The sequence below is a fragment of the Gadus morhua genome, chromosome 7, assembly GCF_902167405.1.
Source record: "Gadus morhua chromosome 7, gadMor3.0, whole genome shotgun sequence".
NCBI lineage: Eukaryota > Metazoa > Chordata > Actinopteri > Gadiformes > Gadidae > Gadus > Gadus morhua.
The window spans coordinates 26,016,829-26,036,670 of NC_044054.1; the positions used below are offsets into that span (position 1 = coordinate 26,016,829).

The 19,842-nt window shown below is 42.6% G+C and overlaps 1 protein-coding gene across 1 annotated transcript in view; it reads right to left on the reverse strand.

Annotated features, from left to right (window-relative positions):
- The window catches only part of fstl4 (follistatin-like 4), a 187,162-nt gene that overhangs the window by 23,749 nt on the left and 143,571 nt on the right, over window positions 1–19,842 (reverse strand). The window contains exons 7-8 of the mRNA XM_030362380.1: window positions 6,157–6,323; window positions 1,558–1,678 (exon numbers count right to left, since the gene is read on the reverse strand). Of these exons, the coding sequence (XP_030218240.1) occupies window positions 1,558–1,678; window positions 6,157–6,323 (288 nt within the window). The remainder of the gene's footprint in view (window positions 1–1,557; window positions 1,679–6,156; window positions 6,324–19,842) is intronic.

Here is a 19,842-nt window from a genome sequence, read left to right on the forward strand (position 1 = left end):
AATGGCACGCAACAAAGCTGTGCATAATTGTAGTTATTTTTCTGGGAGCAGGCATAAGGTAGGGGGCAAGGAGAGGTATTGTTTCAGAATAGCACAGCTGCGCAATTCATTCTTATTGTAGGGAAACTAATCACTTTGACAAAGCGCTTTTTTCAGCAAACCGTGCACTTCTCGTAACATCTGACAAACTAACTGACACCACATTAAGGATGACAAAATCTCAAGTCTCAAGTTGTAGGAACATAGCCCTATAAAAATACTATGAACTGCATGCTCTTGTGTATAAGACGCATCGCCACGCTCAAAGAGTATGGCTAGAGTTCCAACAGATTGATTATTTATGATTTGTTCTTTCCTATAACTATAGAAGCCTAATTTAAACATTAATGAAGGTTAAATAGAAGTGCACTGGAGTGATGTTAGTTTGACGATATTCTCTTGCAAAACAAAAACAGCTTGTTGAAATAGGACCGATTTTGTTCATAGCAGTCTTGTATAAAGACACACTATGAGATCGCTGAGATCCATATTGAACGAGTTGTTTTCCTAACATTAAGAACATTGTGTGGCCCTCTGGGAAATGTCTGTGAAACATTGTCCAATGTGTAAACAGGCCTAATAGGGAATCAATCGTTTCTCTATGAGCTATTTAGACTTGGAAGCAGAACTGGGAGAGTATTGAACGTCAAACTGAATTCCTCATTACGGATCACATTGTGTGCATCGCCCTCCCTCTGAAACAACCCAAATATATTAAACACGTCTTACATAAATTGATCAGAATTTATGGAAGGCTATAATATAAAACTAAATAGGCGATAAAAGTGTGAGTATTCATGTTTAAACGACACAAGACAAGCGCGTCATCAGGTAAAGACACAACTTCAACCAGGAAACCTTATGGAAGTTACCATATAATTAAGCAGTGTGGTGAGGGTTAGGGATTAACGTTAGGAATAGGCTGGTGCAGCACTAAGTTTGGGCTCAGCTGTTCTGTCACTTAAAAGATCATTCATTTACACAGCCACAGCATTAGGGAACAATATCCCCGTTTATATCTGTGAAATGACCTATAGAACATTGTTCAGTATCTACAGTCCTAATTCAGGGAAATGTGTAATTATTTAATAATATAACATCAGTGTCTGTTTGTTTGTAATGTAATGCTGAAAATGAAAATGGTTGGTTGGCATTGGAATGTATTTAGGCTATTTTGTCTGAATGCGACATCAACTCATTGAATGTTACAAATGTGTTTCATTGTTTATTTCTTATGTGTGGACCACAGGAATATTAGCACATTACACGTATGCAGCTAATCCGACAAATAAACAATAAAGTCGGTATATATTACATGCTATATACATCAGGTTGTTTAACTGCTTGTTACACGTGTTATTATACTGTTAGGAGGATTCTGCAGTTTTCACATAATTAATAATAATACAATAATAATAAAATAAGTGATCACTATCATATCATTCTCCTGACTTCTACTTAGTAGTATCATTGTACTTCCCAGCACTATAGGTAGGTAAGTAAGGGGGCGTTACTGACCATTCACCTGCAGAACATGCGTTTGGTGAAGGTCCTCGTAGCCGTATGCATGGCAACTGTACTTCCCCATGTGGATGGTGGTCACCTTGGTGATGTACAGGGAGCCGTCATCCCCAAAGTCCTGCAGGGGGGAAGAAGCGAGGGAGAGAGAGAGAGAGAGAGAGAGAGAGAGAGAGAGAGAGAGAGAGAGAGAGAGAGAGAGAGAGAGAGAGAGGGAGGGAGGGAGGGAGGGAGGGAGGGAGGGAGGGAGGGAGGGAGAGAGAGAGAGAGAGAGAGAGAGAGAGAGAGAGAGAGAGAGAGAGAGAGAGAGAGAGAGAGAGAGAGAGAGAGAGAGAGAGAGAGAGAGAGAGAGAGGGAGGGAGGGAGGGAGGGAGGGAGGGAGGGAGGGAGGGAGGGAGGGAGGGAGGGAGGGAGAGAGAGAGAGAGAGAGAGCGAGCAAGGAGAAGAGAGAGCAGAGGGAAGGAGTGAGTTTGTGAGAACATAAGAATGAGAGGATGAATGGGAGGGAGGGGTGGAAGTTTGGAAGTTAAAAGCAGTGTGTGCATAACAGGAGGGCAATATTGGAGTCACGCACAGAGCAAGATGCACAGAGGGAAGAAAACAAGAAACAAAAGAGACAGCAAGAGAGAGAGACATAGAGGGCCAAGCATGGGGGAGGGGGGGGAATAAGTTAGAGGAGACACAAACGCAACTTCAGATAGCATGAGAGGAGGAAGACAAGAAAGAAAAGACAGGTAGAAGGGAGATGGGGGGGGGGCTGATAAAAGACAGAGAGAGAGAACGGAAGAGAGAGTGAGGGAGAGTGATGGGACAGGAAGAGGGGCTATGAATCAACGGGTGTCCCTGCCGCGCCCAGGAAGGTGTTGGGGGGATTCGATCCCTCCCCCATGCGTCGTGGCGCTGCCTACGCCTGACTAATGGCAGGGGTTAAAAATATAAAAGCCATTAGGCTGATGAACGACGCCAGTTGTTGTGTGTGCAGCATTCAGTAGTCACCTGGGGAGTTCCAGCTTCCCAGCTTCACTTGGATTAAGACATTAAATAGTGTGCCGTCCTACAGAGTAGCGCAGCAGATGTACGGGGTGGAGATGGTGGTGGAGGTGAAACGTGGAGGAGGAGGGAGGGGGGGGTATTGCACTATTTCACAATATGGGGCCAAACAAGGAGAAGAGGTTGGCCTTTTTTCTACTTGGACAAAAGTTGGCTTGATGTGAGCGCAGAAAGTGTGAAAGGATCTTTTCAATAAACTTGATGAGGGCAAAATGCGATCATTGGTATATGATCAGTAATTAATGGCTGCCCCCGAATTTATGTTGCGAACATGATGACTTTGACCGCTGGTTACGATAAAAGCAGGGTTACAGCAATGACTGTAGACCCTCCCTTTGGTCCTCGATCACAGTGTGGGAGGACGTGATCAGTGGCTGTATCCCTGCTGATGACCTTATTGATTAGAAGTCAACTCAATGGAAAGTGGAGGTTTTTCATGTTTCTTGTTCAAATGATGCCAACAGGTATAAGATGATAGTGGGAGTGTGTGCTAAGCACCAGGCCATGTAGCCATGTAGGACATATTCTTGAGTGTGTGTGGTGACGGCTGGTTAAACATTGCACATTGATTGTTCAATGTGCAACAGGTTTGCAGCCTCACCCAGCCCCAGAGTCCAATCAGTCTGACTAAGGCCAGGGGTGGCTGCATCAACCAGCCATCATCCACACACACTCACAATCATTTTTATGTATAAGTATGTGTCTATATGATTAGCATATGGGCTAAATGGGATCTTAATTTAGCATCCATATCAACTTGCATTGAATTGAATTCATTTCAATTTCTCATCATGAAACAATGTGTTTCCTTTGTGAAACTATACATTTAGGGACACACCGAACTTAAATGAAATATAGCATGTCTCCAAATGTTAGTCAATAAACAACCAAATGTATATCAAACTGTTGCTGTTTGATATACTATATTTCTTCACTAATCCCATAAAAACAAAAACAAACAAGCATGCTTCATCAACGTTCAGCGACCCAACACGATTTATTGGGCTGGGATCAGTGAGGAAAGTTGTTGTTCTTATTGACACTCAATGCTAATAAACTGCATTCACAAAGCCCTCTTTAATACATTGAAATACAAATCCTCCCCTTCCATATTTAATTTGTCCATCAATTCTAATAGTTCTTGTAGTGTGTGCTGCATAGATCCTTGTCCAATTATCTCCCTGATATTGTCTTGTTCTTTTGTGCATGTTTCTTATCTTACTCCCACCTCCCAGCCCAGCCCCTCTGAGCTCCAAGGCAACAGATCGTTAACGCTCCGTAACCCTTGGGGACGGCTCTGTGTGTCACGCCCCTTCTCTTTCTCCCTCGCTCCATGTCCACCAGCAGTGTTTCAAAACGGTCCGGCCAGACCCATGGAGTAGCACACAGTGAGGGAGCATTGGCATGGCACAATGCACAGCCTTTGGTCAGGTTGTGCATTGTGCCATCAACTCTGCTGGTCTCATGGGGACCATACACATAAGACCGAAGACGGTAGTGAGATGCATAGCCCCGAAACCCCATGAGGCAATCTGTTTAATCTGCTTCTGGGTTTCAGTTGTTTCACTCAGACCGCTTGGATGTGGCTGTTACATGCTGCAGGGGTGTATTGATTTGATAGATTTTTTTAAGGTTGCTTATAATCACGTTACATAAGATTGTTTTTCGGCTTATATTCCTTTTTCCTTTGTTTTGTGCAGTTTGATGTGAAGGCATGCATTAACGGTCACTCATGGCTCTTGCAGCGCTTGATGATGTATTCATGGGAATACCAATACACACACACAAGTGCGCAGACGCACACTATGGAAGGTCAAATTTAGTTGTTGAAAACACAGATTTTTACTCTCCTTTTCCTTAAATGTAAAACGCCGAAAAATGTAGCGTTTTGGGCGGCTTTTTAACACGCGATTGAACGCATCAAATAGTGCGTAATTCTTTTTTATAACTAGGTATTTTTGTCAAAAAGATTTGTGCACATTTCCATATGAAAACCCGAAAATATAAATGTTCTTAACATACAGATATATTGCATGATAGACAGTGGGCATGTACCCTAGATTGATTTCTGACGAATATTTTGAACATGGCGAGAAAATGACGTTCATATTTGCTTCCCTTTTAAATATAGTGTTAATAAAAAATAAGCAACACAAGTTGCCTATTGAGTGTGAGTATAAATTGCACACCACATCGCTATGGGAACATGCCCACTGAAGATCATGTAATGTCAATCTTCATATCAATGTTTTAAGTACGTTTTGTTTATATTTCATTATTTATTTTTTTAACATAACACTTCTTTACCATCGTCGTTATTGATATTATAACCTAAAGAAAAGAAGCTACTGGTAAAAATAGCCACGCTGCACAATAAGAAGATTCAATGAAGACCTACATAACAGACTTTCAATTCACACTGAACACAGCTGTCGTAGGGGTATGCTACTATGCTACTTAACGGAGAACACAATGGAGACAAAACTTGGCGATCCAAGTGAAAAAAATGGTTAGTCTGCAGTGTAATACTGAACACATTACTGTTCACATGGATTCAACACCCGATATAGCCTAGGTACATAATGTAGTGAAGTGAATGCACAGCACCACAACAGATCATTGATGTACTGGTGTGCGCTTACTTCAGGCTATTTTACGAGTTCAATAGCAAAGTCAAAAGCAGTCTAAAACGCTGTATTTGCAGACGTCGTACAGTTGAGGCAAAGCGTTGCAAGAAACTGGGTTTTGAACCACTAAATAAATTCACAGGAGCACTTTGGAGATGTCAGCAATTTGGCGGTGCTTCAAAGGGTAATTGTGTTGAACTTTTTAGTTTTTGCTCTGTTACTATGTCTGTCTATGAAATTGACGTCTACTTTTTTCAACAGTCATCGCCCAAAGAAATTCATTTTGAGGAAATAAACAGGTAGCAAAGCAAAGGGAAGGGCTACTGACTGTCAACTCTGGTCGCACCTCTTTTATAATGCTTTGTTTTGGAAATGTCAAACTAGTAATTTGCCCTCTCTGGCTTATACTAACAATGAGACTATCACAGATACACTGTTGACATAAGCAGAAGTTCTTTGCTAATGCCAATCTTCATTAATTGATTTGCTTTGCGGTGACTTCTGCACACATAGCCGAAGGCTTTATGCTAGTGCTCCCTTCCTTATTGGTGAGAGAAGGCTACAGTCTCCCACAGTGGCCGATATGGGATTGGCCAATGTAACACAAAGAGTATTTGATACAATTATGATTGTATCAATAAGATTAGAGTTGGTAGAGACAGTTCAGAGACAGCTATGGTGAGTGGAGACGGATTAGAGTAGGTGGAGAAAACTACGGTGGGTGGAGACGTTTTGGAGTGGGTGGAGACCGCTTTACGTGGGCATGGACAGATCACAGGGGGTGGAGACAGATTAGCTTGCTGGTGACAGATAACTTTGGGTGGAGCCCAGATGCGGAGGGTAGAGACAGACCCAGAGTGACAGGCTTCAAGAGAGGATGAAATTACTCCTCAAATCGGGGTGACACCAAACGTGTACTCACGTTGATGTCCTCAAGGTCCAAGAAGTTGAGAATTATGCCGTTCCTTTTCCAGATGATGGGTGGGCGCAGTGTCCCCTGGATGGCACAGGACAGGACCATGCTGAGGCCGACTGTTACCGTGGAGACGCTGATCCGCTGCTCCTCAGGCAGGCTGAGCTGGACCACCTCTGTGTAAAGGAGAAGGGGTGAGAATAAGAGCAAAACATGATCAAACGGTAAGGAGACAGAAACTAGGGAACTGAATAAAGGGCATTTATATGATAGAAAGGAAGAGCGAGAAACATGAATACATGTGGCAACACAAAGCAGAAGATAATCGTAATAGGGAATTTATTACAAAGAAAACACAGAACCAAGAAACAAACGGTAAAAACCAACCCCAAAAACAGACAAGAACCACAGGCGATTTAGAGGATTGTTTCGTGGCGGTGCCCCAGCGCCGCTCAATACATCTCAGCGTTCATCTCATTGGCAGTCAGACGGGAAAGATAAACAGCTGTTACTCCGCAAGGGTGAGAGCGAGAGCTGTCTGCTGATACAAAAGGACCAGTGTCAGAGGACACTCCGCTAGCCAAATATCATTCTTCTCAATGAGGGGGAATTTATGTTCATGAAAATGGCCTTCCAATTCAATTCACCTTTATGGCAAATTGAGAATTATTCTTCCCCAGTTCCCTTTGGTCTCATAAATAGAGGACTGCTGCCCAGGTTTGGTCCTAGTGGAACAATGGTAATGGTGAAACCATCTGAACATTTGCAGCATGGACGCTCATATGTTAACCCTGTTAACCGTTCCAAAATGACTTTGGAGATAAAACCATGAAGTTTGAAGAGTAAGTGCTCCGTTGGGAGTGTCCCCTCTGAACCCATTCCCACACAGAATTCTGCTGACGATTCCTTGATCCATCTGCTTGCTCTCTGCGATACCATTTATTATCTCAACACGACACGGGCAGATAACTCACCTGCACAGCCAGTGATTAATTGTTCATCCTGTGACTTTATTTACCCTTGAAACAAACATACAATACCCATAACTTAGTTATGTTTTCAGTCCCACAGTGAGGTTCAACGTTGCACTGTTGTGTACCATTGGCATCATCCCTGCCTCTCAGAAAGTACAACAGACAGCTGCTGATAGACTTTGATGTCTGAGAGGAGCAACCTCAGGCCCCGACCCCTCTGGCTTCAAACATGGCTGTTGTAAGAGACCCCCTAGACAGTAATCCTCTCTCGCTATCCTCTCTCTCTCCTCCCCCCCCCCCCCCCCCCCCTCCCTCCCCCCCAGTGACAGACTCACCCTGGGTTTGACAGCAGACCTCGGCTGTGATCTCTCAGAAGATGCCTCAGGTCTTGACAGACTGGGCAGGTGGTGATTGTTTAAAAAAAGACTAGATATATAAATAAATAAACAGAAAAAGGTGATGCCTCAGCGAAGCTATCAGTTGGGTGGGGGGGGGGGGGGGTGCAGAGGGTTCTGGAACCTATTGATTCACCGCGGCATCCCGGGGTCCGCTGTCAGGAGCGGGAGCTCACAGCGTGACAGACGGCCACGCACACCGGAACGACGGCATCATCCGATAAGCAGGGAATCTGCAGTGTCATCCTGTGTCATTGGCGCCGACGTTGCTTATTCAGTAAGCCAATGGGAGGGGGGGGGGGGGGGGGGGGGGGATGGGAGGTGGGGGCCAGGGGGGTATCTGGTTTACAAAGCTCTAAGGGCAAAGCATGCAGCGTGTCATTCTCTAAAGTGCCAAAGCTAATGCATCATTGCAGTCCAATCCAGATTTATCTAAGCAATCATAAGGTGTGAAAGCACATGAAACAGAAACATGAGATATGGAGACAACAGGGAGGACGCTGCTGTTTGCTGATAAGCCACCTGGGAAACCTTTCATCAATTGCTTTTTCCTTTCTATTTCCAATCATGCATCGGAAACATAATGCGTCCCCATCATGTGTGCTTGTGGATGAGCTCGTGCCTAGTTAGTTTGAGTCTTGATCCCTGATGACGAGAAGTGGAACGGTCAGGCCTTCCCGAGAGATAAACAGTCTTCATGATGCCTTAGTGGGGAAGCTGCCTAGACATGACCCTTCTGGAAGACAGGCTCCATAACCGCAGGCAAGACTGTCTGCGCCACCCAAAGATCCCATTTAGCCTCAGAAACAAGGCCAGCTTAAACCCCCTGACTGTAGCTGGGGAAGGATAACATGGCATTATATACTTATTCACCCTGCTAGCCCCATTGCACTTACACCCAAACGCACCACTAACTTATCACAATAGTCACTTTGTGCTTGAGATTAATTCTTTATCTATATGTTGATTAACGCACTATTGATTGGCTGATATTCCCTGTTAACCACTCTTCTGAGGGGACTGATCCGGCCAATGAGGGAATTTCTATTTCCATCCTTTTCCCAGTCTCTGTGTGAGGGTAAGAGAAAGTATGCTATAATGGGGATGATGAGTAATTAATAAATAAAGTAGGATATCAAAACAAGGAGCGGAGAATGGCATGGCAACAGAGAGCGTGTAAGAGAGCTTGGCCATACAATTAAGTAGACAGAGAGAATGAGAGCAAGAGAGAGATAATGTAAAGTCTGAAATGTTTTTATAATAAGAATAGGAACAGAAAGAGGGGTTGAGAGAGGTAGTGAGTGAGAGAGAGGGAGAAGGAGAGAATGAGCGGTAAAAAAAGGGTGGAGAAAAGAGATTGAGGGGGGAACATATGTAGGACGAAGGAGGGGGAGTAAGCAACAGAGAGGAACAGAGGATTAGGATGCAGAGCACGCAGGTGGTCCACTGGTGAATAACTAATGTCGGGAGGAAGCTCTGGAAGTTGTCCCTCTCAACTTGTGTTAGCGCAGACACTGATGAGTTGGAATAACACATGAACCGCCCAGACAGCACAGCAGCTAATCACTACAACGATCTGCGCCCACCCCATGCTCCACATCAGACAACTGCTAGGGTAATCCCGCCGACGGAGAGAGCGGTAGCCAATCAGAATGGATTATTTTTTGTTTTACACACAGGAAGCACAGCATCTAATCCATCCACTTTTTTTTCACAATCATGATTGAATACCTGGAAGGCAGACTCACAGGCAGAGTGAGTCTGCCTTCTGCCTTTTATTTACCATAAAGTGTCACGGAACATTATTGTTAACATGCAAGAGTTCCTAGTCACCCCCTGAACCCGTGTCTTTCTTGTTAAACTGTTGGCTGCACTTACAATGCACTTCACATGCACACACTTCACACACACACGCAGGGACAGACGAACGTATGGATGACCAAAAGGGTCACAGTCCTCCTCATTGCAGACGTGTTTTGATTTAAATCGGCGTAAAATCCGGCAGCTGACCTTTCAAAACACCACATATGACGCTGTATAATGCTAGTTGTACAATTTGCCGTCTTTTAGGGTATTGTGGTGGGCAACTCTATAATGGTGTAAAAGGTGGCGTTTTGGATGGCTATTTAACACATTAAACAGTGTGTTAAATACAAAGTTTGATAAGAATCAAAGAGCCTCCTTTTGCTTGTCGCAGCCTATGAACCTCCTTCACCCAGTCAACAATAACCAAAGTCAGACCTCACCAGTCCCCGGTTGATCTCGTCGTTCGCCGCGGTGCACTTACTGCACTGCACCATGTCGACCCAGTCTATATCAGGTGTGTAATCCTTTCAATTCGTTCAATTCAGTAATACACTGAGGGCTAGACATTATCTTCACTTAGATAACCATGTTCAGTCTCCCTTTAGATCTCAGAAAGCAACTTACTGAAAAAGCTAATGATAATTGTATTCCCACCCAGGTTTCATGAAGTAAATTAGGAAGACACATTACTATTCACAGCATTTAAATGAATAACATGGTGCCGGCAGGGCTTTGTTTGCGGTGAGGCTATTAACAAGAAGCCACGGGATGCGTTGAAGTGACTTGTGTGTGGGGAGGATAGTATCTAAAACTTTGTACACATTAACAACTTCTCTTGTGATGACAAATATATGCATTGTAGTGTGGGTGGCCAGAATCCAAGCTCTTTGGACTGCAGTTGAAGAGTTTTTATGGGCATAACCCTGACATTCAATAAGTGTGTGTATCGACCTGTCTAAATGCATGGCAACATTACCATATACGTCGTAAATAAAAAATACAATACTACCTCTAAACATTCAGTTCCTCCGTCTGTGTATGCATCTCATTTTCTCTCTCTCTCTCTCTCTCTCTCTCTCTCTCTCTCTCTCTCTCTCTCTCTCTCTCTCTCTCTCTCTCTCTCTCTCTCTCTCTCAGCCCCTATGTATTCATACGCATATTCCCTGAGTCACACTTAATTGTAAATCCTGCCCCCAACCCCCCATCACTATTTATGTGGGTGGTGGCACCAACACCAACTCCTGCACACATCACTCTCTATGTAAGTGACTAAGGGAGGTGATTATTCATACAGGGGGGGGAAACCTGGACGAGCAATTGGCAGGCAACCTATTAATCACTCTGGATGCAGACCCCCTAATCTCCCTCAGGTAGAGAGGAACCCTGCCTAACCATTCTATTCACAGCCTTAGTCTCCGCCTGGCCCCCCTATCTCTCTCTCTCTCCCTCTCTCCCTCTCGTACGTATTTCCACTACACCCACCACTAGCTGATTGTTTCTCTGGCTCTCTTCTCTGTCTTTGTTTTATATCCCTCTCTCACTCGTTCTCAGTGTGTCTTCCATTCTTTATTTGTCTCCCTGGCTCTGTTGGTATAGTTCCCTCTGAGTGTGTATCTGTACCTTAGATCATCTCTCTCCCGCTGCATCTTTGTATTATTTCCGTGACCATCTGTTGCCCTTTCCTTCCCGGTCTCTCTTTATTCCCCTCCATTGCACTCCTCTCTCTCCTCTCCTCCTACTCTGCTCGGTGTATAAAGCGCCAGAGAGTCCTGCTTTTTCTCCTCGCTGCTCACCCTTCATAGGAACAGAGCCATCGTCTCCCCCAGGTCCCTATGACCACAAAGCCAATGATCCTCGTCAGAGCCACAAATAAAAATAATAAGAAGTGCCATTAAAGAGCAGGTAACACACAGAGGGAGGAGCAGGAGGAGGATAACTAACTATCAGGCTCCCCGGGCTTCTCCTCAAAATAAAGGTTTCATGAAGGTGAGGGGGTTTATATTCTGGCACCAAGGACAGCGACTCTGTAAACCAGGCCTCACCACATTCGGGTATCAGAACCAAGGACAGCGACTCTGTAAACCAGGCTTCACCACATTCGGGTATCAGAACCTAGGACAGCGACTCTGTAAGACAGGCCTCACTGCATTCGGGTATCAGAACCGAGGACAGCGACTCTGTAAACCAGGCCTCACTGCATTGAGGTATCAGAACCAAGGACAGCGACTCTGTAAACCAGGCATAACCGCATTCAGGTATCAGGACCAAGGACAGCGACTCTGTAAACCAGGCCTCACTGCATTAGGGTATCAGAACCAAGGACAGCGACTAGGGTAAAACATACTGCATTCGGGTATCAGAACCATGGACAGAGATTTGTTTGTCTGTGTGATGGCACTCCACAATAGCTCTTATGTATAAAAGTGAGGTAAATAAATCAATCATGAACAATAAATAAAAATGTTATGCATAACAAAAGCTCAGGACACGAGTCTCTCTCTCATTAATGAGGGACTGACTCCTAATGGTCTGCTTGTTAGCAATCTTGAGTAGCTTCACCTCCCTCCTCTCAATCATCAGCTGTATTTTAATTCACTGTGCATCCCCTGCATGACACAATTTAAATTACAATGCTACGCAATTAAATGACAGCACGTACATTTTTGGTCATGCAATTGAGCGGATGGGATTAAAGAACTTACTTTTCGACACATTGCATGCTGGGAACGCTCTCGATGTCTCGGTTCAGCTAAGACTTTGGACTTGGACCAGAACATTGCACAGCAATCTGATGTTGTTTCGGTTAATGCCATGCCAGGAAATCCAGATCATTGAATTTGTGAGTCACATATTGTGTGAATGTTTTCCCTGGACTTCTTTGTGCTACGACTTAAAAGGGTAAATGACGCGGGTCTACAAAGCAACTGGGCTCGGCTACCTCTGCACACCATTACCACTGGAGGCTGTTGTGGTGGCGGGTTTCGCTCTGTAGTTTAACATAAGGTACAACAAGTAAAGTGATCTTGGAGGTGGGCAAAAAACATTTTCACAGGAAGTGTTTGATGTTTAATAAAAACGAATGCCGCATGAAATGAAACACAGCCCCGAGCTGGCCCCATCCCCGACGGAGAGAAAGGACTGGTGCAGACAGAAGGACAGCTAAATTGTATGACCGCCTTGCTTTCAGACTCAATTTCGCTAAGTGTAAGTGTCTGTCAGCAAACTCCAGGTCGTAAGAAAAAAAATAACATCATCAAAATAAAAGCTGCATCGTTGCAGCAAGCACAAAGTTAGTCATTACCAGCAAGTGTCACTCACACCCACAGCACTTTAGCTCTTCAGGATACCACCACTCAAAGTATCACACCCCATGACATCCATATTAATCACTATTATCGGTCACTATCCTTTTGTCTATGCAATTCTCCATACCCAATCCAAAAAAACGAATGTATATAAAAAAGTTTTGTATAAAATTTGTATACATGTTTCTTTTGGGCAGGCATGTTCTCTCAACGGTTGGATCGCAGACATACAATTGTAAACAGGGTACAAATAGGTGCCGAAAGCTGGCATCAAAGCATGTTGACTTCAAGGAGCTTGGTCTGTATGAGTAGCAGATCAGCTGGTCGATTAGTCATCAAGCTGCTGCATTCATTCCTCAATCCTTCCCTCGTTACGTTCTTTCTTTCTTCGTTCCTTACATTCTTACAATGCTTATTTAATTTGTTCATTCATTCGCTATTCACTTTTTCCCTTGTCGTTCCACTGGGAACGGTGGAATAGTTTAGCAGCATTGGTTTGGTAATGACAAAGCAGAAGATTAGCCTTAGTGTGTCAAACAAAGCCATTCCCTAAAGGGACAGCAAGGAAAGACAACATTATAACAAACAGCCAGTTTGTAGAGGTCACAGGGTTTCTTTTACAGGCGATGGATGGAACCTCGGTTTACACAAGATGGGTTGGGAGAAATTAAGTTTTAATGTTTAATGTTGAAACCAGAAAGATGTCATTAGGTAGAGAAGGGCTGCAGTCTCATATGAATACACCAGAGGTAGTCTCATCCTTGTTGCTAATTCCTTAATCTATCCAGCACTTTAGTCTGGTGCTTATTTTTGGAAACTTTGTCCTTCGGCACTATAATGGACTGTATACTAATCTATTGGCTGTTCCCAGCCTCACCTGGAGATCCCCTTTGGATAAAAGCTTATGCAAAATGAATGATTGCAAATTCAGGTTTAACAGGCTCATCAAGGAGGCCTCCCTTGATTTAAAATAACATTGAGAATTTTACAGTCAGATGCTAATCTCTCAAACATTTTCTAGCCTATAAGGACCACTTATAATTTACCTGTATATACATGTATCATCAGTATATTATACTGATGATACATATATATAATAGACTATGTTGACCTAATCTAATCTGGGATGAATGTCCGTCTGTCCATCTGTATTCTCCTCCCAATCTATCCCTTTATCTCTGGCTAGTTATTCTTCTCCTCCAGGTCTGCTTTGTGATGTGTGGTTGTCTTGTTTCCTTTGAATCCATCTCGGCTTTGATCTACAGTCCAGCCTGTTGCTTTGTGCTCTCATACTTTCGGGTCCATCCATCTGTGAAGCCGTCTGCATTCTGCACCTTCCTACCAACGGTAGCTTGCTTTCATTTCCCCTGACTAGACAGATGTAATTTACGCAATGGCTGCATTTAAAGTTGTTTTTCTATTGTATGAATAAGATAAATGCATTCATACAATTGTCCGACTTCATTATCTGTTCACAACGTAGGAGTACATGTCTTTGAGTCTCTGGACACTGTACGAGTCGAGACACAAACATCATGCTTAACAGGTTTATTTTGTATTATTAACACAAAATGGTCTTCTATTTAAAAGCTCTTACTGTTCTATAGAAAAGGAAGATAATTAACATATACTGTCTTGCCCTAAACTAGGGTCACAACTGGACACAGACTAAATACACAAACGCAAAAACACACACACACACACACACACACACACACACACACACACACACACACACACACACACACGCACACACACAAATACACAAATGAAAAGGATCCATAATACAGCAAAATTCTGCAAACAAACAATGCCAGTGTGTTTGGGTTAAAGGATGGAACTGAAGACCATGGCATCTCATTGTTCCTCCCTCTGCGCTCTTGTTGATGTTAATTTATGCTTATATATGCAATCTATGCGGAGGAGAATGAATGGAGGGAGTGCCAGAAAGAAGGAATCATGCTCAAAAGTGTAATAAAGGGCATAATGCACACGCATACGCACACGTTCAAGATACTACATCACCATGACAACAACGACGATGACATGTCATCACAGAAGGTGGAGCAAAAGAGTAAATCAAATTTGAAATAATGAAATAAAGGAGGGATGGAAAGGTTAAACCAACAGGGCAAATGAGGCATAAAAGAGAAGGGAAGAAATGAATAAAGAGGACGGTAAGAATTAAGGGTGATTCAGTGGTCACAGAACACAGTGGGGTGATGCACCAGGTAAAACGCCCCTCTGCAGGGCTAAGAGAGCAGGGTTAGAGCTACAAATTCATTGTGGGGTGCAGTTGAAAGTGAGAGGAGAGAGAGAGAGTGGACTAGCATTAACATTAACATCATTGGAAAACAATCAATGGATGGGCGTGACATGAAGTTGATATCAGTGTTTATCCAACACCAAATTACCAGCAGAATTGTACAATAGCAATGACCAGTAATTGGAACACAACATTTGTCTGCTGTATCAATGGAACATTTATTTTGGATTGTGTCCATTACATTTTTGATGTATCATGAAAAAGTGCTCATAGATTAAATTCCCTCACTCGGGCCTGTGCAACACATTTTCATTCAACAAATGGATCCATACAGTTTCCATGCTTTGTTTATGTGGTCATATAGTGCAGAAACATTAATATCTAATTGTACCTAATTGCAACCTTTGCCATTGATCCCCCCGCCCCCCCATGCTGGAAACAGACCACCCTTTGCTAGCTGAAATTTAAAAGTATAGATCTAAATCATTTGTTAATTAGACAAAAACATAATAATCCTGGGTTGCTTTATTGGTTTGATTTTTGCCCTAGGGCAGGTCTCGCATATTACACTTTAAAGACACCACCACCACCACCACAAATTATGAGCAGTTTGGAGTCCAACCCAGTAGTCGAGCAATTCCAGACGTAGAAACACTTCAAACATGTTCATCAAGCATTTTTTAGATTTAATTCTTTATGTTTTTTTCAATTCAGGAGAACAACAAAAGTCTATTGTATATAGGGATGCAGCCATTAACCAGTTTCACCATTAACCGCGTTATTGAATGTCACAGTTTGGTAATCGTAAAGGCTTTGCGACACAGAGTGTCTCAGGTCTAACTCTCACAAAAAGGACATCGGTACATTCCTTTTCTAGGAACAACGGTTGCACAGTGATGAGAATTGTCAAACAGAAAATTGCCAGCGCAACCTGCAGACGGAACGAGAACGAAGTAACAGCAGCGATGCACCAGCTTAGAATGCAGTGCGGCACATGCTGTCACAAGAGCGCCATTCACATTATGCTACATTAGATAAACAATGGCTGAGGGACCGAGCATTCACCCTCTGTATCCACCCCTAAAACACCTGTGGTCGTCAATGTGGGAATATGAAGAAAAGAAAAAAGAAAAGAAAAAAGAAAAGTGCTGGAAACGTAGATTTCCAGCACTAAACTAAAATTCTTTCATCTATACCCAAACTTCAACCATCAATCAAACATTAAAAGAAAGGATTTTCACAAGCCACATGAAGAAGAAGAATATGATTGATTGACTTTATTGATTGATTGTCTCTATTTCGAACATGTGAGCAATGAAAACATAGTTCAAATGGTAGTAGATGAATAAATAATACAAAAGCAAAAACAGACACACTTGCCACATGTTCGAAAGGGGATAGGGGGAAGTAAAGTCCTACCCCTTAACAGATCAATTTAACCTGGTTCATTAATATTCTATTATTAAACTGTCAGTATATGTGATAAAAAAAAAAAAAAAAAAAAAAAAAAATATATATATATATATATATATATATATATATATATATATTTATATAAAGAAAGCGGAAAAAATATCCACAATTAAAGATGTGGTTTTAAACAACCTTAGTGTTGTGAAATCAACTGAGTAAAGGATAATGTATAGAACGCCGGTCATTATCGGGTAAATAAGCCCCGAAAGGGCGAACAGGACACCAACTCGAAGCGGAGGTGTCTTGCTTCGCCCTGAAGGAGCTTATTTAGCTGATAATGATCGGCGACATTCTATACATTATTCCGCTTTTTACACGGCAATGTAACAAAACAATTTTTAGCAGTCAATAAATGCTTAGCAACTGTCGTTATCGAAATATAATTGACCGCCGGAAGTTGGAAAGGCCCATGCAAGTGAACGGAGCGTTCCACAGCATTGAGAAGAGCCGTTTAATAATGCATAATAATCTTGAAACCGTCAAACCATGTTCATTCCTCAGACTATAATCGTACTGGAATCTATAATCATTGCATCCCTAATTGTATTGCATTGTACTATATTGCTGATATGCTGAGGACATATCAGCAATGTATGTATATGCTGAGGACTTTCCTTTCCCTTCACACCTCCCCAACACACGCCGTCATATAGTGTGTGAGACGCCGCTAAATATTATGATGCAGTAAAATGAAGAGGTCAGTGTGAGCACACCCTGCAATGGAGCGTCTTAATTAAAGCAACACACCTGTTCCCTTGCTGGTGAGGACAGCGTGGTATCTTATATATTGTCCGTTCTTGCTCTTATTGAAAACAACAATAACAAGAGATGATTCAGTTCGATAAGACGAGCATCAACTCTCTCTCTCTCTCTCTCTCTCTCTCTCTCTCTCTCTCTCTCTCTCTCTCTCTCTCTCTCTCTCTCTCTCTCTCTCTCTCTCTCTCTCTCTCTCTCTCTCTCACCCCCTATGTATTCATACACATATTCCCTGAGTCACACTTAATCGTAGAAGAAGATAGACCTTTAACTATAACTTGAATCAATCAATCCATACATCCAGTTTAGGCTGTCGGTAGGATTAAAAGAATTAATATACATATATTCTATCTGTTTTTTGTTTTTTCAGTTTAAAGAACTTTAAACTAAACTTTAGTATGATGGTCTCTGTTTTACATTCATTGCAGCCAGCCGCTATGAAACGCATCTCCGCACTGGTATTCACAACAAGCATATTTTGAATGAATCCTCTTCAATGTAATCATCTCCCACCAAAGTGCCGTCAGTACACCTTCCTTCCCAGGAGCCTTCACTATACATCATGCCGTGATCACATCGCCAAAGTAAGGAGCTGAAGTTAAGTGCTTTGCAGTGGCAGCTAATATAATTTTACGTGTATGGGCCTCAAAGCACTACACTTCTGACTCCAAAGAGTAGTAAAAATGCATTTTCTGTTGTGTGTGTGTGTGTGTGTGTGTGTGTGTGTGTGTGTGTGTGTGTGTGTGTGTGTGTGTGTGTATGTGTACGTGTTTGTGTGTGTGTGACTGTGTGTTTATGTGTGTGTGTGTGTGTGTGTGTTTGTGTGTGTGTGTGTGTGTGTGAGAGAGAGAGACATATATTTAAGGTGATGAATGAGTACATAAACTATTGACTTTCTATGTTACAAATTAATATATGTCGCCAGGGACACTTAGTTAGATTAAATGTGTACTGGTTTGTACTCAAACTTTAAAATATGCATTGCCCTTCAAGAAAACTGGAAGCACAAAACACATAGCGATATATATAACAAAATAGAAAAGTGGATACATAAATATTGGTATGTAGACAAAGTGGTTAGGGGATGGGTAGGGGGCAAAACAGGAAGTGAGAAGGCTAAGCTAGATCACTGATTGGCTTGGGATGCAATGAAACACGGGTGACTACCACCACAAACGCTTATGATAATAATGCATTTCTTTGCAATAACAATCTCTGAGTCATTGCATAGAGAAAGCGCTATTCATAATACTGATACTGTACTTGAATGGGACTATTGCACTGCTTAGGGAGACAAACATATCCTCATCGATTCACAATGAAGCATGCCAACCACATGATTGAAGCTTGAACACCAGTGAGGACTGTCAATGTTCTATTAGTATGATTGTGTCAAAGGCATGGACCAGTATGTCTCAGATGAAAGCCACACATCTCCAAGTGTTTAGCCATCAAGTCTTTATTAACTTCCGCTTAGCACACACAAGTGACTTCCAGTGACTTCTTGCATGCTTTATTCTCTTAGCAAGTGTATACCATGTATTATCAAAACACTCTTTCATCAGAGTTACAATGAGTTGCACTGAATTCAGAAATGTGTTGGCTGTTGGTTTAATGAGACGTTGGCAAGAGGAAAACCGAAGCAATCAGTCAGGTGGTGCAAGCTTACCAGAGGGCGCCAAGGTGGACTAGTTAGGCGCAACACTCTGCGCACACTGCAGCCATGGAAACCCAATGCAGTGCTTCCATTCGGTTGCCAATCAACTATATCGGGACTTTAGAGAGAAGGTAAGGTGTAGGCCCCTTGGATACCCAAGGATGCCTGTAGGTGAGGTTGTGGACATTTGGGATCAAAGCAAAAACCTTCGGGCTTGGAGCTAAACACCCTAGCAAAAAAGACTTTCCGCACACCCCTTGGGCTCAAATCTCAAATCTGTTACACCTCTCTGATGAATCTTCCCATGGACCAGACCATAGAGAAGACGTTTCCATCTATCATGCTGGTAGGGGTGGTGGTGGTGGTGGTGGTGGTGGTGGTGGGGTCTCAGATTAGTGCCAGTTGTAGGCAGGGTCTGATCACTCAGCTGACATTGCTTCATTGAAAAAAAGGAATGAATAAAGTGTAATGTCCAACTGCACGGAGCCTTGCATTGTTAATGTCTCGAATGCATGCGCACAGTGTGGACAGAACTGTAGTCTCCGTTGATAACAGTGCTCCCTCACTATGGCTACAGGAATAAGGAGTCCAGACACACATCTAGTTGCAGAGTTTGCATTCAAGAGTCAACAACAGATCAGAGTTTTAATCTTCAACACAACCAATCTGGAGAAAAGATTTCACAGAGATTACAAGATTGTTTCATGTCAACATATAGATTTTAGCAATTTATTCAATTGATGATTTGCTGATATATTGATATCTTAGTTAACTAGCAAGGAACAATAAACAGGATAAGAGCAATTGATTGCTTTAATTATACTATTACACTTCATTTCCAGCTAAAAATAGTAGCTGGAAGGTTCTATCTTCCTCCTCTAAACTGTACGTTTGACCAAACTTAAGGTTGAAATACGAAAACAACTTTGTATGACATTTGAATAAGCTATCAACTGCCATGGCAAATGTTCTAGAAAATAAAGACATCTGTCTTCAGACATCTTGGGGATACATCCTTTCTGCTTTTACACTGCATAAAGCACTTCATATGAAGTACATCACA